Here is a 22904-nt window from a genome sequence, read left to right as displayed (position 1 = left end):
TCCTGTGACACTGGTTTGCAGGCATCTAGCTCATGTCAGCTGATCACTGAGCACTCTCACTTCTCCTGACAAAAATAATAATAGTAATAAACACCAAGTATGTATCCAACCCTCTGCTGCTAGGCTCTGGGAACACAAAGATGAGCTCATGGCAAAACAAGATTAACGAACAGAACATTGCAAATCCTGTTAGGTGGGATCACAAAAGAGACACTGCAGCTAACCAGGGAGTGAGTGTAGAACAGTTACGGAGCTCTTGCTACGTGCTAAACATGACTCAAAGCGTTTCCCTTTATTAACACATTCCACCCTTACAGTCATTCAGTGGGGTAGATGGTACGACCCTAATTTACAGTCAGGGAAAATGAAGAACAGAGAGGTTAAACCACTTGCCTAAAGTCACACAGCTAATAAGGGTAGAATCAATGTGCATCCAGATAGCGGGACTCCAGAACCTGTGCTCTCTGCCCCTCAGACTGGGCTGAGGTGGCTCTGGTTGGTGACGCATTGCATTTCACCTTTGTGTTCTCAATTCCCTTAGTATTAGAAAAGAGAGTGGGATCTGCCTAGAATGCCAACGCTGGACTCCTGTCCAGAGAGAGGAACTCATCTTCCCCTAGGGGCCCTGCTGCTCAAGGTTATTACTGTTGATGAAAAATGTCACCTGCCATGTAAGTAAACAAAAAATGTTGCAACCATCAAGCCAGCAGCCACTGTAGCTGCCCCCAGCTGTGCACCCTGAGGGGATTCGGGATACAGAAATGTAGGATACTGACCCTAGGTAGTGAAGGTGCACATCAAAGGAATGATTTCAATGACTCCAGACTCTTGCATCTTCCCAGACAGAGAAAATGCTAACTTCATTAACTTGAGAGGTCTGCTTTTCTTCAATTAACAGTCATTTTTTGATGTTCCGGCCACCTGGTTTTTGTTGCAAAACTCCTGTGTATCCTGGCTCCCCCTTACCTCTTAGGAGCAGTCCATCAGAGCCATCTGAGAGGCTGTCTTCCAGACTTCAGTCCTCAGAAAAATCCGCTGAATAAAACATAGTTCTCACACTTCAGGTTGTGCTTTTTTTTTTTTTTTTTTTTTGGTGACATTGGTATATGTAGGTATGTAGGGTGAAATTTCAAGGACGATGCTTTGATGGTGTACCCGTGACGCGCATTCTAACAAGATCAGACTGACTAAGGCCCAGTATGATCAGGCCTTGTACCTGACTTCACATCCTATTTTCAGCCCACAACTGGAGATGGGTGTTCATGTCCCCATTTCACAGATAAGGAACACAGAGGATTAGAGAGGCCTAGTGGCCTGTTTAAATCATACAACAAACAAGAGAACTCCAAAGCTCATGCCTTTTCCACTGTGCCACATAGGCCATGGAACCACTAGAGAAAAGCCTAGAGCCAGATAATTCAGAGCTTCTGTTGCTTAAAAGGCCAAAAATCTGAGGGTGAGGAAAAATAAATAACCATGATAATAGTGGCAGGTAACATTTACTAAGCTCTTCACATGCCATCCTAAGCACAGTATCTCATTTAATCTTCTTACCATCGCTGTGACATGAGTTCTTTTTTACACTTGTTTTACAAATAAGGAAAATAAAGCTCAGATGATAAATGATTTGCCCAGTTTGTATGTGGTGCAGCAGGAATCAGACCCAGAGAAGCCTGGATCCAGAGCCCTTACTCTCAGTTCCTCTTGCCTTTGCAGCCAGAGATGAATCCATCTAACAGTCTCAGCCTCTGCACGGCGGGGTGCCCTTGGATGCCATACCTCTCTGAGAGTTGGCTTCTTCGGTTGCAGGTGCAGGACCCATAAAACCTACCTTCCAGGTGGTAGTGAGGGGCCACTGAATCAGGATCCCTGGGGCCTTGGGGCTGGGCATGAGCACTGTGAAAACTCCCCAGGTGATTCTGAGAAGGACTCAAGGTTAGGCTCCATCCACTGGGCCCACGTGCGTTGTAGAGTGTCTCACACTTTAATGTGATACGGATGTGCCTTCTGGCTCAGCAAGTCTGGGGTGGGACATGAGGTTCTGCATTTCTAACCAGGCCTCCTCCCCCACCCCGAGGCTGGTGGACCACACTTTGGATACCAAGACTGTAGGTCCTGGTGATGATATGAATTTTATTTTACGTGCCAGGGAAGCCCCTGCAGACTTTTAAACAGGGGAGTGTTACCATCCATTCTACCACCTGCAAGGGTCACTTCAACTGCTGTGTAAAGAGCAAAGCCCTGGGTGATGGAGAGGTGGAAGGCTACCTAGAGGCAGGAGGCCCAATGTCTGCCGTGGTCCAGAGACGATGTAAAAGGACTCCTCTCCTCTCTTCCAAGGAGGAATGGATGGGGAACCAAGCACGGCGCCCATGCCCAGCCCAGGAGGCCAACACTGTGTAGGGATGGATGTCATCGAGCCCGGGAAGGGGCCAAGAGTGGGCACGCTCCACTGGCCTCCTCCTGCTTTCCACCTTGGCAGCCTCTAGAGAAGAATGCTTCTTTGGGCGCTGGGTAGACAGCTTTCTCTCCTCGGCTACTGAAGGGCCCAGTCCAAGAACAACACACCCTCTGGGAAGACCCAGCAGGCAGGTTGGAGCGTGGGATCGAGATTTTCCAGAATTCCACGAGTCTATCTAGACCTAGTCCAGAGCCTGTCACGCTGACCAGTGGCCCTTCCAAAAGGTCCAAAAGCCCCTCGGCCTTTCTCGCCCCTTCTTTTGGGTGCTCAGATGAGAGTTCAGAGGGAAAGGATTTTGCTTCCAAGGTGTGGCTGTGAGGGTTCCATAAAAGACTCACCTCTCCAGGCTCTGCATTTTCCTCTGGGCCGGGTGAGTCATGCTGCTGGAAAATGACAAACACGGGTAAATGAGATAATAGGAATGACACGGGTGACTCAGCTGACATCGACACCCATCTGGCAGGGCTCAGACGCCCCACAGAGGACAGGAGGTTCATTCGGGAAAAGAGGATGATTGCGCATGAGGGATCCACTCAGCACATTTTTTTTTCTTGTCCTGGTTACAGACAGCATTCACAAAGTGCTTCTTTCCACCAGGCGCTGCCTGAGTCTGACAGGCCCCGGCATTACTCGCAGGGGAGGGGGGTCACAGCCCGGAATCAAGGTCCAGGGATGGACAGATGTGCGCGAATCTTCCTTTGTTGCAGAAAACGGCAGCGCCCTTCCCCCAGAGGGCTGGTCTAGGCCTCATTTTCTCCCCCAAATCCTCCAACAGAATGAATTCGGACACTGGGCTGTTTATGTGTAAAATAAGAGGGTTCTGGGATTTATTTTAAAAATTCTATTCCCTACTCTAAAATCACTGGGAGGTGATAGATGAAATGAGACTGGCAAAATGTTGATAATTGTTCAACTGAGTGAAGGATGCATGGGTCCATGAAACCATTCTTTCTACTTTGGGATATGTTTTAAGTTTCCATAATAAAAAAATGTTTGTGGTTTTCATTTTAAAGAGATTTGGTTCAGTCACCCCTCATTAGCCTTTAAGCTTCTGGAGCACCAAGATCATGCTGGGAACGTTTGACCTCACTTCCCCTCATGGGCCTCAGTTTCCCCAGAAGCCTAGCCGTCTCCTGATAAAGGAGGAGGCATTGGTTTCTCTGAGCCCTTTTCCAGCTCTGCTTCCCTGTGAGCTGATCATCTCCGTGGATTCCAAATTCTCACCGCCCCCCGGGCACCTCAAGCTCGTGTTTTCATAGCAAGTTTGTGTGACCTGTGTAGTTTAGTGGTTAGAGAAGAGATTCTGGAACTCCAATGTCCAGATTAGAATCCTGGATCAACCACGTCCTAATTATGTGACCTCAGACAACTCACTGAATGTCGTGAGATGTCAATTTTCTGATCTGAGAAATGGAGATAATGATATACACCTCATGGGGTTATTATAAAGATCCAATGACCTTAAATTTGTAAAACATTTAAAACAAGTAATGTTCAATGAAGAAAAGGGAAAAGGCTTCCCTGGTGGCGCAGTGGTTGGCCGATGCAGGGGACACGGGTTCGTGCCCCGGTCCGGGAAGATCCCACATGCCGCAGAGTGGCTGGGCCCGTGAGCCATGGCCACTGGGCCTGCGCGTCCGGAGCCTGTGCTCCGCAACGGGAGGGGCTGCAGTGGTGAGAGGGCCACGTACGGAAAAAAAAAAAAAAAAAAAAAAGGGACAGGCTGGGAGATTAATATGTAGGCTGACTTTGGGGAATTTTAGGAATATTGGGTGGTCCTTTGGGTTAAGAGGAAAGGACCCTTGGCCACAAGGCTTCCCCAGGCAATCTGGAGGGTACGATTATAACAGATCCTGTCATCCAGAGGCCTTGGAGCAGGAGTGGGTCTAAACTGCCACCATAGGGTCTGTAAGATACTGAAGGGGCCACAGGGTGCAACCCACAGGTAGGGAGCAAGGGAACTGGGCTTTGGGGCCAAGCAGGCCTGCATTCAAATCCTAGTTCTACCCGACTGACCATGTAAGCCTCAGGCATGTCCCTAAATTTCTCTGAGCTACAGTCTCTTCACTTGAATTCCATTTGAATGGTGACACCTCCCTTAAGGTGGTGTGAGGATTAAAGGATGAAGGTCTATAGACTCCAGGCTCTTAGGAGGCGCTGGAGCTGAAAGTACCATTTCTCATCCCTTCTTCTCCCACCAGGTACTAGGGTGCTTCTCCCACTGGGTGCTTATTCCCACTAGATAATAGATAGAAGGAACTGTCTGTAGAAATGAAAAAAATTCACCTTATTTAATGTAAAGGTGTATTTCTCTCTTTAGAAATGGAGACTGCCTCGGAGCAGTGGTTCACATCGCATGTTAGAATATGGATATGCCATCTGGATCCATATTCTAGATAAGGGGAGTTTTTAAAAAAAAATCCCAATGCCTGGGCCCACCTCCAGGGAATTCTGTTTCAAGTGGTCAGGGTGACTATGATGTACAGCTGGGTTTGAGAACCAAGGCCCCAGGACCTCCTACCGCCCACCAAAAGGAGCCCACCCACATAGCACTCACGAGTCAAGGAAGGAACTCTCTCCAGCAGACAGCTGAGAAGGCAGTGCAGGTGACACATGATTATATCTCAATATTATCTTGAGTAGAAAATGGAAAAGGTCTTGTTGAAAAATCCGTTTGCTGATATGTGTCTCTTGGAATTCTAAACCTTGCACACCCTACCTGATTGAAGTAGACTTTTTTTTTTAATTAATTAAGAGGCTGGCAAAAAAAGAAAGGAATCATCTCTGTTCTTTAGCCAACACTTTTCCTAAAACAGCTGCAGGGAGAGGGAAGGTAGTTTAAAGTATGAAGAGCAAAAGTGCAAGGAACTATGTCAGAATCCAGCAGGTCGGGCTTCCCTGGTGGCGCAGTGGTTGAGAATCTGCCTGCCAATGCAGGGAACACGGGTTCGAGCCCTGGTCTGGGAAGATCCCACATGCTGCAGAGCGACTGGGCCCATGAGCCACAATTACTGAGCCTGCGCGTCTGGAGCCTGTGCTCCGCAACAAGAGAGACCGTGATAGTGAGAGGCCTGCGCACCGCGATGAAGAGTGGCCCCTGCTTGCCACAACTAGAGAAAGCCCTCGCACAGAAACGAAGACCCAACACAGCCATAAATAAATAAATAAAAAAAAAAAAAAAAAAAAAAAGAATCCAGCAGGTCCAGAAGGAGAAAGAGACGTGAAACCCTGCTCCACAGACAGATGTGACTCAGTGAACACCAGTCTTTCCCAGTATCCCCAATATGACAACACAGCTGTTCTTCCCATGAGGAAACATGAGTAAAGCAATAGAGAGAGGGAAGATCTGTCTCTAGTACTTCCAACGAGGATGAATATGTTGATGGGATTTCACACGTCTATGAGTCAAGGCAGGAAGGGTAAGAGCATCTGTGGAATATTCCAGAAATCACACCCGCCTCATAAACCCCAGGGCAAACTCTTATCTTCTTTCTATTCTTCATGTGCTCCTTCAATCTTTATTCATGCAGCCAATACTTCCATGTCCCAGGCACACAGTGGGAGTTCCAAGTACCAAAAGGAGGTAGAAAAAGGAATTGGCTTTCACTGGTGCTTTAAAAAAATTCCTCAGACACTATTATATCAGGAGGAACCAGGACTGGCTGCCCAGAAACAAGGCTGTCCTCACTTTCGAAAGACCCACTTCAGGCTCAAACCACCTGAGGCTCAGCCCCAGCCCTGCAGGCCCCCTCTCCTCTCCCGGCTCGTGCCATCACTTGGGCAAGTCACCTGACTCCTCTGCAACTGGATTCCTCACTGATTAAGATAATGGCAGTTGTTCAACCTGCCTCGCAGGGTTGCAGTGAGAATCAAGTTTGTACAAACGCAGGATTGGGACTTTCGAGACTATGTATGCAGATGAGGGCTCCAGAGAATGGCATAGGAGATGGGGCTCTGCCCTGCCTCCCGCCCCCCACCAAATGGCAGTGACGAAGGGAAGAAGCAGCCAGCTGCTGATGGTGCTGTCAAGGACGACCAGGGCCATGACAATGACCCTTGTCGTCTCAGAGTACAGATTCCTTACACAGGCTGAGCAGCGACCAGGTAGAAAAGGGGAAGACTCATAGGCAGACCGCTGTTTCTCCTCTCCCTGGGAGCCTACCTTGGTTTAGGGCATAATCCTAGACAAGGAAACGCACATGATTTAATTTGTTTTGCGATTCCTTTCCAGCATTTTCTTTTTGTTTACATTAAGGATGAGTGTTCCATGGAAGGTGTTAAAAAAAAAAATGATCAGATTAGAATTGGGTGGTGTCGCCCGCCACTGATAACCAAGGCTCCACCAATGGTGTTGATATCCTGCCTTTCTGCCCAGGTACTCAGCAAACCAGTGCAGATGGGATCTCACCTGGGCACCGGACACTTCCTCTGGACCCACAGGAAAAGTGAGGTACCCCTCCCTCAGGGATGCTTTCCCAAGATGTTGCAGCAATCTTTATGAGCTAGAGAACAGAGGAGAGAGGAGGGCAACTACTGCTTATTGAGTGCTAACCAGGTGATCCTCACAATTACCTTGTCCAATAGAAATCAAGATCCCCATTCTATAGATGAGACAACTCGAGGTCTCACAGATAAAGTAACTCGTCCAAGATCACGTTGCTAATAAGCAGAGGAACTGGAGCTTGAGGAAAGCCTGGCTCAAAGCATTGTATGCTAAGTGCTGTGGGAAATGCAGAAGTAAATATTCCAAGGTTAATATGCCCTTTAAGGAACTTTCAGTCCTGTGAGGGAGAAAAACAGGTGCAACTGACATAAAATATAAGGTGAAATACAATAAACAGTAACATACCAGCGATGGACTCGAAGTGTCCAGAGGAAGGAACAATGAATACTGATCCCAGATCCAGATGGCATTTGAAGGGACTCATGAAAGATGGGTAGAACCACAGCAGGAGGAGAACAGGGAGAGGTGGGGAAAGGAGGGAGGGGCCCTGAGGGAGAAACACCAGCCCTGGCGAAGGCCTGAGAGTCTGAGAGTACCTGCCAGGCTGCGCAGCAAGGAGGGCGGAGACCACACCCTGCTTCCGGTTCCTTTTCTTCCAGGAAAAGGTCCAGGCAAGGCTCACCAGGACCTTCAGAAACTGGGCTGCTTCCCAAGCCGTGAACTGCCATAGTTGTGTCAGTCTCCCCAACTTCCTGCGCCCTCTTTCACACCAGAGTCACTCTTGATGGGACACGCTTTCCACTCCCACCGTCCACATCTGACTCTGTCAGTCTGCATCCCAATCATCACCCTCACCCCAGGAAGATCAGGCTTCCCTCCAATGGGCTCCCTCCAGTTGACCCTCCATTTCCCATGTTATGGCACTTACCCAACTGCACGGCCGGCACTCACCAGTGTACGTGTCTGTATCTCCCAGGAGGCCGTGAGCCTCATGAGAACAGGGCTCTCACTTTGTTCCCCAGAGTGTAATGCAGCTCCTGGCACATAGGAGGTGATAAGGGAATAAAGTAGAATGGCAAACTTAATCAATGAACTGACCATAGAAAGAGAGGAGAAATGGGGAAAGAAAGGAAATGGGGGGGGCCAGCTTTCGAGTTAGAGCAGGGCTTTCAGTGCCAGGTGAATTTGCTCCATTTTTACCAAGTGGCCAATGGGGAAGGGTTGATGGGTTTTGAGGAGGGAAGCAATACCTCCTGTGCGTCGGGATGTAGTGTGGCAGACAGAGAGAAAGCGGGGCTGGAGGCAGGGAGAGTCTTTAGGAGGCTTTTGTGATGGTCCAGACAAGAAGTGAGGACGTGGACAGACTACTCTCTTGAAGAAGCCTTTTAAAAGCTGGAACCGGAGGGCACAGAGCACATCCAGGCTCTGGCTAAACTGGCCAAGAGTTGTCCTTGAGAGCTGGCAGGATTCCACGACACCAGAGATGACTGCTGTGGACAAGCCTGGGGAGGGGTGAGAAATCGCCATGTGTGCATCGGAGCTCTTAAGAAATATTACATGAATAAATGGAAGCCTTGGCAAGAGTTTCCCTGGGAAACCGCCTATTCCATGACTAAGGCTCTGAGAAATCTCTGCTCATGGCCTGGCAGAACCTTCGCCAGCCAAATCTCTCATTGAAAACCTCAGAGGGCTTCTGGGAGCATGTGGATAATGGGCTGTGGGAATCTCGGGTCATAAAACTTTCACCCGGGCTTCCGTGGTGGCGCAGTGGTTGGGAGTCCGCCTGCCGATGCAGGGGACGCGGGTTCGTGCCCCGGTCCGGGAGGATCACGCATCCCGCATGCTGCTGGGCCCGTGAGCCATGGCCGCTGGGCCTGCGCGTCCGGAGCCTGTGCTCCGCGGCGGGAGAGGCCGCAGCGGTGAGAGGCCCGCGTACCGCAAAAAAAAAAAAAAAAAAAAAAAAAACTTTCACCCAGCTGCTCGAGTGCCTGGCTGGGCAATTAAGCAGGGTGCCCTCAAGCAGATCAAAAGACTCTGGTGAGGCGATCTCCTGCCCTCCCGGTGAGGAAGGCAAGAGTCAGGTCTCATAATCTTCATTTTACAGATGAGAAAAGTAATTTCCCTGGTGACTAAGTCCCTTGGCTGAAGTCAAACAGCCAGCAAAGGGTGGAACCCCAAATAAGCATCACAGTCACCCAATTCCCAGGACATCATTACTCCAGAGCCTCCCACTCCATGAAGGCTGGACGCTCCTGGGAGATCTGGACCCACATTTGGGATGTTAGGGCAGGGAGTGGTCCACAGGGTCTATTCCAACCATTTAGCACCCACGGACACTTCCATGAATACAAGGCGACTTGGCATCTGCCCTTGGCAACATCAGGATGTCTTGATGGTCTTCTCACATTAGCAGTTTATGAAACCCAGGCCCCCAACCTAACAATAACAACCCAGTTACCCCTTGGCCCACCTATACGCAAACCGTTTTAGAGGGCATACTCAATCTTAGCGGTCATCTTACAGAACTTCTCAAGTTCATAAAGTCCCACCTGACTTCAGATCCCAGTTCTGCCCTTGCTATTCCCAGGACCTAGGCAAGGTACTTAACCCAAGTCCCACTTCCCGCATATATGAACTGGAGATATACAGAATACCTCTCTCATTGGGTTATTGTGAGGAGTCGGTGAGGTCAGGCACATAAAAAGCATAGCAGAAAGCCCAGCATGTGGTAACCATTCAATAAATGTTAGCAATTATTAATAGCATTGCTCACATGAGTGATCTGAGTTTGAAAAGTAATTCTTCATTCTCATAGTCTCGCTATTAAGTTCAAATCTTAGTGTTTGACCAATTCCTTCCCTTCCGGGACAAGGACGTTCATTTTTACTCTTAATAATCTCAGCTACTTGCCATGTTTTAAACAAGAGATGACTCATTACTCTTAATGCAAAGGATACCTGTTACAGCAAGAATGCTCTAAGAGTCACAGAGATGCGTCTGGCTTGTCATGGCCTCAAAATTCTTTCTGGGGTCCTGCCTTGTACTTCCCTCATCTTGTCATTGCCACCTGGTCATCCACAGGTCCAGGGTCCAACAAATTAAAGGCAGCTAACAAAGAGAGGCCAGAGGCTGGGCTTCTGAGACAAGGTGGCATGAGCAGCTGTGGTCCCTAACTGCAATAGCATCTTGGCTTGAGTCAGTTTTATAGTGTTTCCAGACCTGGAAGGCTGACTCTCCAAATGAGCCCGGTTACTCAATATGCTTGAAAAGGCATGTCCTATTGTAGGCTCCCATTCTTTTTGGATATTACTGTTGCACTTCATACACGCCAACGTCCTACCCTCATCCCATCAGCTCATCCCGCAGGTCACCTGCAGTTTGGTGACAGTTCCCATATACTCCTCTGCCTACTTACTCCAAACCCCTACATCTCTTGGTCTGAGCTCTTTCTCGGCCACAGGAGTGCACCCCCCTCTCTCAGGGCAGGCCAGGGAGATAATGCTTCCATGAGTGACCCTCAACTAATACAGGACAAGAATTAGTAAATAAATACCCCAGTTACCTCATCCCTCAGTGCAGCGATTTCGAGATCAGCCAATACTGCCTCTTAAAGAGTCCCTAGCACGACTGAATCCCAGGAGCCCACAGTGACAACTGACTCATTCATGCACCTTCACTGGCTTCCGCCTTTCCCTGGATGACTGCCTTACTCCCCTAAGGAAGCTTCCTCAGATCACCTCCGTATTGACTGCTGGCACCCAAATCTCTGCCTGGGGTCTGCTTTTGGGAGCACCCAAACTAAGACAGATTCTTCAATGAAAAATAGTTGTTATACTAAAAGTGCACAAATCATTTAACTCTTAATATTAAATTAGGCAGACACTGGCACTGAAATATGATATGGAGCCAGTCTAAAATGAATAAAAACCCTGGTTACAATGTCTCTGTCTCAACAGACTCCCCTAATGCCGACCACCAGTTAAATCAAGGCCAGGGCCTTGCCCACTAGTCATACCAGCCCCAGCCATGCATACGATGTGAGTCCTTCCAAAGCCTGTGACCAGCCAGTGCTGAGCTCTCAGAAATAAATTAATTAGACTCTCCAAGGCCAAGAGACAGTTGCTTTTTGGCCCACTCAGTGTCAACTTCCCGCCATTCTCTTTCATCCTTTTTTTTTCCAGATCACAGACTTAAAAGGAAAAAAATCAATGTAGCCTCTCATCTTTTTCCTCCACAATCTTCACTTAGCTGAGGAAAGGCATCTTCTCAATGACTTATTCAAAGAATGTCCTCCTCCTAGTTGCATTCCTCATCTGTATCAAATAAGTACCCTTTACTCAGCTCTGCAGATGTGGCTAAGTTGTCTCTTGACAGACTGATTTTCCACCAAGACTTGTTAAAATTGTATTTGAGGGTTTTGTCCTTCTGAAGATTTCAAAAATATTTGGAACCTAACGACAACTGTTAAACAAAATTAGATAGTCGAATTTGCTGTGCCCTGAAATGTTTTCTAGATTTTCACATGTGTCTTAGAGGAGGTGAATTAGATTTTTTCTATTGCTGTGCAACATGTTACCACAAACTTAGAGGCTAAAAACAGCACATATTTATTTCCTCACAGTCAGGAATTCAGGCATTGCTTAACTGGGTTCTCTGCTTAGGGTCCACCAGGCTACAATCCAGGTGTCCGCTGGAATGCGTTCTCATCTGGAGACTCCTCCACTGGGAAAGAACCGACTTCCAAGTTCATGTAGGCTGTTGGCAGATTTCCGGTGGCTGTTTCACTGAGGGTCCTGGCTGCATGCCGGCTGCCAGCTAGAGGCTCTCCTCAGATCCAAGAGGTACCCACAGCTCCTTGCCACGTGGGCTCATCTATCATGGTCGTTTACTTCTCATCTCCTGTTATTCAACCCTTGTATAATCCCCTCCTGATTGTGGGCTGAACCTAGTTACTTGTTTCTAATTAATAGGAAAAAAAGTGATGGGATGCCAATTCCAAGATGAGATTGCAAGAGACTGTGACTCCTGTCTCGTTTGCAGTCTCTCTTCCTCTCACTTGTTCATTTTGATGAAGCCAGTGCTGTGTTGTGTGATGCTCTGTGGAGGGATCCACATGGCAAGGAACCAAGGAGGGCCTCCAGCCAACAGCTCCTGAGGAACTGAGGTCCTCAGTGCAAGAAACTAAATCCTGCCAACAACCGTAGGAGCGAACTAGAAAGCAGAACCTTCCCAGTCAAGCCTTGAGAAGACTTCAGCCACATGAGAGTCCCAGAGCCAGAGGACCCAGTTAAGCCTCTCTTGGATTCCTGACCCAGATAAAGCTGTGAGATACTAAATGATGCTGTTTGAAGCCACTAAGTATTGGAATAATTTGTTACACAGCAATAGATAACTAACACACCCCTCACCAATGGTTTGTGCCCAATACCTTAGTAAACGTCATCCTAAAAGAAGAGCGTTGGGGCACTGTTCCAAGGGGATAAGTGGGGCAATGCAAAAAACAAAGGGACAGCTTGAGTGCAATGGCTCAGAAATTTCTCAGTAGCCTCTTTACATATTGGAGCTTGACCCAGAACCTGTGAGCAGAGAAGTTGAAACCGAAGCAAACAAAAATTAGAATTATTCCATTAAAATCTCCTTGTCTATTAAGAGGCAAGGTGGCCTTGTCTTGCAGACAAGATGCAAACAGAGATAGGCGTTCTCCTCGAGTCGTCAGGAACACAGTGAGATGCTAGATGGAGACAGTAGCCCCGATACAGATACCAGTCACACCAGCCTTGGCAAGAGCCACCAAAACTTGGCTGTAGACATCAGAGCAGAAAGCTGGAGATGACAAAGCGAAGAGTAAACACTACATGGGAGCCAGAAGGACGGAGTTCACATGTACACATGAGCCATCCCCTGGGACTTCCAGAAATAACTGAGGTGAGAGCCTTGGCAGGGAGGAAGAGAATAGCACAAGGTGAGCATGGGTAAATATAAATATTTATTGACGGTGACAAAGTGATGGATGTGATGGATATGGTGACCCTGAACCTTCCCCCAATCTTTGATCCCTGAGGGCTTAGGAATATAAAATCATTTTCTTCCTAATGGTTTTATAAGTCCCTACAGTACAGAGGTGACGAATATGGATAGAGAGAAAGACACAGTGGTCTTTCCTATTTAATGAGTTGAATAGAAATAAGTTTATGTTTCCTCCACTTGTCCCGTCCCTTGGTTACAGGCTGCTTTTTGGGCCGGGTCTGCCGAGGGCAGAAGCCTGTGTATTCGGGGCTGCATGTCAGCCAACTCATCAGCACACCACAGCCAGGCCCCATCTCAAACTGTTGGAAAGTACAATCTCAAAGCCTTCCCCTTCCTCAAAGCTCAACCCACTCTTGGTCCAGCTCCAAGAACAATCAACCCAGAAAATGTGGAATGGAGACAGCATCAATGCATGCATGGACCATTTCCAAAATAATAAATGATGCTGTTTTAAACCATGAAGTGTAGGGGTCATTTGTTACACAACAATAGATAATTAATACACCCTCAACTGATGGTTTGTGCCCCACGCTTTAGAAAACAACATCCTAAAAGACCAACACTAAGTCACCATTCCAGTGGGGTGAGTGGGATAATGATGAAAAAGAGAGGGACAGAAAGCTAGATGAGAAATCAAAAGCCTTGGGTTCTGGTTCCAGCTCTATCAAGACTCCCCAGCTGTCTGAGCTCTGTGAGATCATTTCCTCTTCTGTAAAGTAGAATTCATGATAAATGCCTTTCTTACATCACATTGTTACTGTGAGACTCAGATTACAGAACCCGAGTGAAAGCTTTGTAATATGTGAGGTTATATCCCAAGTAAGGGGTTATAATCATCCACATTATATCATCACTTTTATTGCTGGCTGTTACAAGGTAAAGCCAACAAAACTTTGAAAGGCTCAGTCAAAGTCCAACCAAGTGACTAGAAACCATTCTAAGTATTTGGAACCGGGAGAGATTAATATAGGAAGTGGGTTCCACAGGTGATGGAAGGGTTGGAAAGCCCACCAGAAAATAATGGGGGTGACCCAGAGATTAGTAATAGCAAGAAGGGCTTCCCGGGTGGCACAGTGGTTAAGAACCCACCTGCCAATGCAGGGGACACAGGTCAAGCCCTGGTCTGGGAAGATCCCACATGCTGTGGAGCAATTAAGCCTGTGTGCCACAACTACTGAGCCTGAGTTCTAGAGCCCACGAGCCACAACTACTGAGCCCATGAGCCACAATTACTGAAGCCCGCATGCCTAGAGCCTGTGCTCCACAACAAGAGAAGCCACCGCAATGAGAAGCCCGCGCACCGCAAGGACAAGTAGCCCCCGCTCGCAACTAGATAAAGCCCACGCACAGCAACAAAGACCCAGCATGGCCAAAAATAAACAAAATAAATTAAAAAAAAATAATAATAATAGCAGGAAATCCCTTTGCTGGAGGGATAGAGGAAGGAGGCAGGACCATAACAACCTAAGGCCTGTGGTCACCCTATAAGAAGCTGGAACCATAGTGGGAGCCAGAGGCAAGGAAGAAATGCAACCTCTGCCAGATCCTTCTGAAGGCAGCTGGGGTGGGGGGGGGGCAGTGAGAAATGCCCTGGTTTCTCCCTTCCCAATGCCCTTCAATAATTGTCCAGTGCCTCCCGTTGGCCGGACCCAGCTAGAAACCAGCTGACACAGGAATGACAAATGGAACTGAAGCCAACAAGCCCTGGACCAAAGAAGCAGTCTATTTAGCCAGAAATGCAATAATATGCTAGAAATGAAAGTAACATAACAAGGGGACTCAGAAGTCCCAAAGACTCAGACTCCAAAAGAGCATGGGAATTCATCTGGCCCAATCCCTCATTCCACAGGGGAGGCCTCAGAGAGGAAAATGACGTGACTTGCCCAGAATCAGCTGGCTAGGGGCAGCCGAAACCCAGGCATCTGAATTCCTAGTTCGTAGCTTTTTCCACAGCATTAACCTTACAATGATGACTAGCAGAGGTGCTTCAGCTTAAAGGGATGTATTGCAATAGCTGATTTCTAAGATGATTGTGGTCCCAGTCCGGATGTTTAGCCCACCACATGGGAAGAAAGGAACCTTTCTTCTCTGAATTAATGTGAAATCAGGAGGCTGGCGAGCGTCTTTCTCCCAGGGCAGAACAGAAGAGAGTCTCTCCCCCATCTCCTTGCTCTGCCATTAAAGGGGTCCTGGGGGCGGGAACCTCCTGCTTCATCACTCCTCCTTCATCACTGCCAGACTTTCCCACAGTGGTCATTCCTGTGGCTGCAGGGTCAGCCACAGAGTGAGAGCTCCCAGAGGGCTGGAAGCAGGTTCTTTTTTTTTTTTTTTTTTTAACACCTTTGCACCCTCGGCACCCTTCTAGTAACTGGCCCAACCAAATCCTGTGATTGTCACCATGCCCTCCCTAGTGGGGTCTGAATTAGCATCTTCAAAGTATAGTCATTGTTCTGCCAATGCAGGGGACACGGGTTCCAGCCCTGGTCCGGGAGAATCCCACCTGTCTCGGAGCAACTAAGCCTGCGAGCCACTACTGAAGCCCGCATGCCTAGAGCCCGTGCTCCGCAACAGGAGAAGCCACCGCAATGAGAAGCCCGTGCGCCACAACGAAGAGTAGCCCCCACTCACCGCAATTAGAGAAAGCCCACGTGCAGCAACGAAGACCCAACGCAGCCAAAAATTAATTAATTGATTGATTGATTATTTTAAAGTATAGTCATTATTATGAAATCATTTTATATTTGGAAAATGAAAAAAATTGCCTTTTGTTTTTCTACTCTAAGTGAAATAAAGTAAAATTTGCACACACACACAAAGTGCTCTTAGATAGTGAGGAGAATGAGGGGAGATGTGGAGAGACGGGGTGCTGTTATCTGTGAGATGAAGGCTCCCGTTCTCTGGGGCCACTGTGGGGTCACTGTCCTGTGGTTTGGTCAGAGAATTCCTTAAACAGCTACAAGGTTGCCCATACTTGATCTTCCTGTTTTAGACACACCCCCTGCAATCGGTGAGCTCCAATTTAAGCAACCAACCACCCAGAAAGAAACTACCCATCCACCCAAAAGTGAGAATGAAGGCAAATTTCCCAGGGACTTAAAACAAAATGCAACTCGGGAGCTAATGCAAAAATGGAAACTGAAATACACTTTCTGCTCTACAGGTCGAAACACAGAGACAAATTTCCTCAAAACTTAACCCTACTTCCCAGTTGAAGAGAACAGGAAATCCAAGTCTGTACAGCTTTGGCAGCGTTCACACTCCAGTGCCCTCTGCCATGAAGTTCCCCTACCCTGCAAAGGCGGAAGTGATTGGTCCCCATCCCTCTCCCCTGTGCCCCGTCCCTTGTTCCCATCCCACTGGGTCAGTGCCACCATATACAGTCACACAGGCAGCACACTGCCCAATTCAGGGGGTGCCATCCCATCAGCGACAGTATGAATGGCGCCCCCTGGAGTTGTGCCATGCTTCTATTAGAATATCTTGCCAATTGCTATGTCTTAAGACTGACATCTACAAGGCCACAAGGTTCTAGCTGAATTACGGTCACCTCTGTGTCCCTAGCACCTAGCACAGTGCCTGGTACAGAGTAGAACGTCAGTATAAACTCCTAGGGATTTCAGAAGCAACGAATTTGAGAAGAGAGTCAGCACCCCACTTAGACAGGAAATAAGTAATTATTTTAAATAGCAGTAGCATCCTAATTAGAGTATGGATTCTTCTTGAACTAACCTTGGATACTTTAAAGAGTAAATACAACAGAGTGATTAAGATCTCTGGCTCTGAGGTCAGAAGGATCTGGGTTTGAATCCCTGCTCCGCAACTACTGAACCATGCTGGGCACATTCGTAAACCTCTCTAAGCCTTAGTGTCCTCACCTGTGAGGACCCACTGAGATCATGCTTTAGCCTAGTGCCTGGTACACAGTAATGTAAGTCTTAGTTGTAATGATAAAGTACATTGTTAATGGCAATTAATCCATAATTAAACATTAATCCTAAAAGGCACATTTTAACTATCGATATTTATATCCCACCAGAATGAATATGCCCAAGACATATTGAGTGCTCAGTTACTGCTTACTGAATGAGAGAGAGAGAAAGAAAGAAAGAAAGAGGTGAAACACAGAGAATGAGAATGAAAGTGAGGGGGGCGGAGGAAGGTGGAGAGGAAGAAGGGAGGGTGGGAGGGAAGAGGGTACTGAACTGGGAGTCAGGAGAGATACAGCTTCAAATCTGACATCACTAACAGTGTGACTGAGTAAGTTCCTGTCTTTGTCTCAATCTGCTCCTTTTTAAGACCAAAGGTCGTTAGGTGACGTCTCAGGTCCCTTCTCCAGGATCCCCTCCCACCTCTCGCTCCTGATCTTTTTATTGCAGGGTTCACTCAGATCCTGCAGGTGGTGCTGCTGAGTTAAGGAGAAGACCTGTTTTTCTGCAGCCTGGTGCCCAGCTGCCAAGCCTCTGCTTAAAGGGCAGACTGGGAATGAGGGAAATCACTTACTTGTTGCTGAAAATGCCTGGGGCAGTAAACGAATCATTCCGTTTCCCTTCTTGCCTACTTGGCCTCTCCCGGTGCCATGAAAGCTCCGTGGATGCGGGGAGACAGCCGGCCCTGGATTCCAAATCCAGTTCCACCACTTCCTGGCCAGTGACCCTGGGCAAAGGCATTTGCCCTCTTGGAGTCTCTTTAGTAGTCTTCGAAATGAGGAAAATAATATGGACGCTCCTGGAGCATCGGGAAAATTAAATGTTGTTTGTCAGTTGAAGAGCCCAGTGCCTGGCACATAGTAGGTGTTCAAGAAATAACATTCCCTTTCCTTCCCTGCCTTTAATTCACTAAGGACTATGGCTAGTGCTTGAGAAGAAATGAACAAGGTGTAATGATAGAGTGATGAGGACGTGGGCTTTCCGAGGGGATCCCCTGAGGAGAGGACACGTCATCTGAGGCAGGCAGGATAAGGAGAGATGTCCCAGGCAAAAGGACCAGCACGTGCAAAGTCACAGCCCATCTCATCCAGCTCCCCAGCCCCCTTCCTTTACAAACTGATTCTCAATCCAGTGGTTCTGTCCCCTAAGCCCAGAGCCCACCTCGTTCATGCCTCTAGAACAGCAGTTACCTGCCTGTTTCGTAAGTTTTATGTACCCAGTCAGGTCTCCTCAAGGACCAGGAGTGCATTTTATTCATCTCTGTCTCCCCAGAGCCTGGCACAACAAATGCCTTAATGAATAGATGAGCTGATGAAAGTGCCACACTGGCATCACCCTATCTCTTATTGGCAGTCTCTGTACACAGGCATCCTGACCCTTAGCTCTTCCCCGCCCCCCACATATCTTGCATATCTAGCCCTTGGTACCTGGTAGGTCCTCGATACATGCTCACGTTGTTGAAATCCAGTTGCATTTTCCTTTATTGAGCACCTGCTGTGTGCCAAGCACTGGTGATAGTAAGCACTCAGTAGATGTTGGATATTATACATGTGCGCTACCATTGAAAATATACTCTTTATTGAACACCTACTAAGTGCCAGGCACTGGGCTAGAAGCAGAGCGTTTAGAGATATTAAAGAGAAAACCGCAGGCCCAAAACGGGGTTGCTTGTGCTAAATCTCATGATACCAAATCTGGATTTAAAACATGACTTCAGGCTTCCCTGGTGGCGCAGTGGTTAAGAATCCACCTGCCAATGCAGGGGACACAGGTTCGAGCCCTGGTCCAGGAAGATCCCACATGCTGCGGAGCAACTAAGCCCGTGCTCCACAACTACTAAGCCCATGTGCGACAACTACTGAGCCTGCGCTCTAGAGCTCGTGCTCCGCAACTAGAGAAGCCACCGCAATAAGAAGCCCGTGCACCACAGTGAAGACCCAATGCAGCCAAAAATAAATAAATTAAATAAATAAATAAAAATTTAAAAATAAATAAAACCTGACTTAATTGCAATTTTGACCTTCCCCCAAAATGTAATCTTAATCAGCCAGTCTGGAATTTTCTGGTCAGCACCAATGAGGTAATCTGTCACAGGGGCCTTCTCCATCCCTCCCCCAAAGGAAGAAGAGTCAGTCTGCATGACGCAGACCCCTGCTGGTCCCTGTTCCCAAAAGAAGACGTTCTGCCCTGAAATCATCTTTTCTTTTCCTTTGCAGATACCTTTTTGCCCCTCCTTCTGCCTATAAAAACCTTTCATTTGGTCCAACGCCTTGGAGTACCTGGATGGCATCCTGCCTGATTCATGAGTCTTTGAGTAAGGCCAATTAGATCTTCACATTTACTCAGTTGAATTTTGTTTTTTAACAGAGATGAATAAGACCATGGCCACTGCACTCCAGTAGGGCAGAGTCTAGTAAGAGTGAGGCTTATGACGAAAGTGATTACAACACAGGAAAACAGTCCTATATTAATAATAATAATAATAATGAGGAATTCTCATCCATGGTGTGATTCGTGGGTGCAAAGCACTGTGTAAAGCTGGCTGTATATTTGATCCTCCCCACAGAGCTTTACGCAGAGACCATCGTTGTCTCTAGTTCTGCTTGAGGAAACAAGATTTCTCAGCAAAGGATGCAGCTGGTGTCTCAATTCAGACCGGAGGCCACGCTGCTAAGGAGGATGCGCAGGGCTAGGGGGGCACGAGGAAGGAGCAAGTTCACCCTCCAGTGGATGAGAGGGGAGGCCACGCAGAGGCGGTGACGTCTGAGCTGTGCCTTTAAGGATGCTGATGCTGAGAAGCAGAAGGGACTGGGGGGCCGGGGGGGCTGGGGAGAGAGCACATGACACAGAGGTCTGGGGGTGAGAACAGCGTGCAGGGCAGTGAGACGCCGCCCTGCCTGAAGCGGGGGGCGGGCAGGTGTCAGAGCTGCGTCTTGAAAGAGGCCTTGAGTGCTGGGCTATGGAGTTCAGACTGTTCCTGCAGAAGATGGGGACTCACTGCAGGTTTCCAATCAGGGGGATGTCCTCTCCACTCGCCCCCCAGCCCCCAGGAATCCCGGCCAAGGCAGGATCCTCGGGCTTCTCATTAACGTGTCGGTCAAGGAGCCTCTCCGGCCTCCATATGGCGCGTAAATAATTTACAGTGACGGAGCGTGCTTGTGCGGGATACCAGCCAGCCGCCTCGCTCCTTCAGCCTCAGTGCTTCCTTTTGCTCCTGGCCGGCAAGGCCCCGCCCCCGCCCCACGGGGAGGAGTCAGAGGCCGGGGGGCACCTCCGGACTCCCTCCAGCGCCGCCCCTCCGGTGAGAGGCAGGGATTTTACGGTCCGGGAAGGCTGCGGAGCCCCTCAGTCCTGGTTCCCAGGGAAATCACATCCAATCCCAACCCCATGAAGGGGCCTTTCCTGTTCTCAGCGCATTTTCCAGAAATAAGTTAGAAAGGGTTGACGTGGCCTAGGGGACAGGGTGGAGAGCTGGGCCTGGAAGTGAGGGGCAGGGTGGGGGAAGCACGTGAGCGGGACTTCCTGCCTGAGCCTGCAGGAACTTGGGCTGTCCCTGCACAGCGGTTTCCCTGCCCCGGAGTCCAGGGTCCCCAACCAAGGAAAGCTCCTCAATCCCATGAACCAGCTCTCCCCGCATGGCAAAAATGTAATCAGTCTGTGTCATACAGAGTGAAGTCAGAAAGAGAAAAACATCTATAGTAGAATATCGCTTATATGTGGAATCTAGAAAAATGATACAGATGAACTTCTTTGCAAAGCAGAACTAGAGGCACAGACGTAGAGAACAGACGTATGGATACTGCTGCCAAAATCTTGGCTCTCTGTACACCGATGTGGAATAGATGCACGAAGACAGTTTGGATACAAAGGGGGGAAGGGGGAGTGGGATGAATTGGGAGAGTTGGATTGACATATATACACTAATATGTATAAAATAGATAACTAATGAGAACAGACTGTATAGCACAGGGAACTCTACCCAATACTCTGTGGTGACCTAAATGGGAAGGAAATCCAAAAAAGAGGGGATATAAGTATACATATAGCTGATTCACTTTGCTGTACAGCAGAAACTAACAAAACATTGTAAAGCAACTATACTCTAATAAAAATTAATTAAAAAAAAGAATGACATCAGAGGAATGTAAATTACTATTAAATCAGAAAAATTAAAATGAATGACACTAGTTTTTTTCAATAAAAAAATTTAATCGGTCTACCAAGTGCAGGAATTACGTAGCACAAATGTGACTGTGATTTCATCCTGGTTCCTCACATAACAGTCCTAAAACTCTTGGAATTTCCTAAGTGAAGAGAGTGATCAAGGTGTCTTTTGTTATTTAAGTGAGGTAACTTTTGGAAAGCCCCTACTTCACCTAAGGATGGGGGCTGGTTGCCAGGGAAACCAGCCAAGTGATTACGGGGTTGGAAATTTCAGCCCCACCCTCCAGCCTCGGGGGAGGGGAGAAGGGCTGGAGATTGAGTTCTGTGGCCGAAGGCCAATGATTTAATTAATTGTTCTGACATCCTGAAACCGCCATAAAAATCCAAAAGGATGGGCTTTTGGAGAGCTTCAGGGTTGATGAACCAGAACTCCTCCACGTGCCATAGTGGTGGCCCCCAAACTCCACAGAAGCTCCCACATTTGGGATTTCACCCTACCTGTCTCTTCATCTGGCTGTTGATTCATAGCCTTTAATATTCTTCGTAATAAACCTGTAATCTAGTGATTGAACTGATTTCTGGAGTTCTGTGAGCCGCTCTGGCAAATTAATCCCCCCAAGGACGGGGTCATGGGAACCTCCGATTTATTGCCAGTCTGTCAGGAGCACAGGTAACAACTTGGACTTGCAATAAACATCTGAAGTGGGGGCAGTCCTGTGGGACTGAGCCCTTAGCCTGTGAGATCTGATGCCACTTCAGATAGCAGTAGATAGTATCAGAATTTAGTTAAAATGCAGGACATCCAGATGGTGTCTCGGAGGATTACTTGGTGGTGTGGGAAAAAACACATGTCCGAACTGGTGTCAGAATCATAGGGGTAAAGCCAAAATGATATCCAATTTAATACGGTCCTATGATCTATATTGAAGTCGCATTCAGGTACACCGTGACACCAAGGTCTGTTACATGTAAATTTGTATCTGAACCAAGTTGGTGAGATGTTGTGAATTCAGCTGGGTGTTGAAGCTGAGGATAAGTTCAGGGTGAATAGAAAGAAGCCTTTTGCTCAAATCTAGGCAGAAGAGGAGATGGCTAAATTGGATAAGGATTGCTACCAGTTAGGATTAGTAAGAAAGCTTCCAAAGTTTACCTAGATGTTGGGATTTTATTAAATCCTTGCTGCAACTCTGAATTGTCTTGTTAAACATACTAACTTGTCATACTGAGCAAAAGAAATACTTGGCAGTGGCTTCACACACACACAAATTCTCATTATTCATGGAACTGTAGTGATGTTCTATAAAGTTGCCATGACCACTGAATTAGTTAATGCTGTACCACTGTTCCTAGGGGAAATAGGTTAGGTTCCTATGAGCCTCTGGTCACAACATTTTCATCAACCCATCAGTACCATAACCTTGCTTTATATATCAATACGTTTCTGTTTCAAGACACTTTATTTAGTATGTATTGTTGATTCATTAACACTGAGCTCATGGCTAACAACACTATAACCCATGCCTGAAAGAAGCTTAGCTAATACACCTATGTTCCCCATAAGGTACCTCACAGCCTCCTGTGCTTAGGACACTACACAGCACGAGGCGCTATGCTTGGGGGTGATGTTAAACAGCAAAATCACCCAAAAGACGTACAAAAGATGGCATTAAATAGACTACAAAAGAGACCCTTGGGGCTTCCCTGGTGGCGCAGTGGTTGAGAGTCTGCCTGCCAATGCAGGGGACACGGGTTCGAGCCCTGGTCTGGGGAGATCCCACATGCCGTGGAGCAACTGGGCCCGTGGGCCACAGCTACTGAGCCTGCGCGTCTGGAGCCTGTGCTCCGCAACGAGAGGCCACGATAGTGAGAGGCCCGCGCACCG

The 22904-nt window shown here is 47.9% G+C and overlaps 1 protein-coding gene across 8 annotated transcripts in view; it reads right to left on the bottom strand.

The window, feature by feature from the left end:
- Nucleotides 1-414: 414 nt before the first annotated feature.
- The window catches only part of LOC116742650, an 83521-nt gene continuing 61031 nt past the window's right edge, over nt 415-22904 (bottom strand). For 4 of the 8 annotated variants that reach the window (XM_032610438.1, XM_032610439.1, XM_032610440.1 and 1 more), the window contains 3 exons: nt 8156-8407; nt 7857-7942; nt 415-2844 (listed from right to left, as the gene is read on the bottom strand). In XM_032610438.1, coding sequence (XP_032466329.1) covers nt 2413-2844; nt 7857-7942; nt 8156-8407 — 770 coding nt within the window. In that variant the 3' untranslated portion in view covers nt 415-2412. Of the gene's footprint in view, nt 2845-5018; nt 5096-7856; nt 7943-8155; nt 8408-17432; nt 17497-22904 lie in introns of those variants that run through there. The other 4 variants (XR_004346528.1, XR_004346529.1, XM_032610442.1 and 1 more) reach the window with 3 other exon arrangements.

Source organism: Phocoena sinus, chromosome 17 (assembly GCF_008692025.1).
Source record: "Phocoena sinus isolate mPhoSin1 chromosome 17, mPhoSin1.pri, whole genome shotgun sequence".
Lineage (NCBI taxonomy): Eukaryota > Metazoa > Chordata > Mammalia > Artiodactyla > Phocoenidae > Phocoena > Phocoena sinus.
This window is presented reverse-complemented; position numbering and strand designations above follow the sequence as displayed.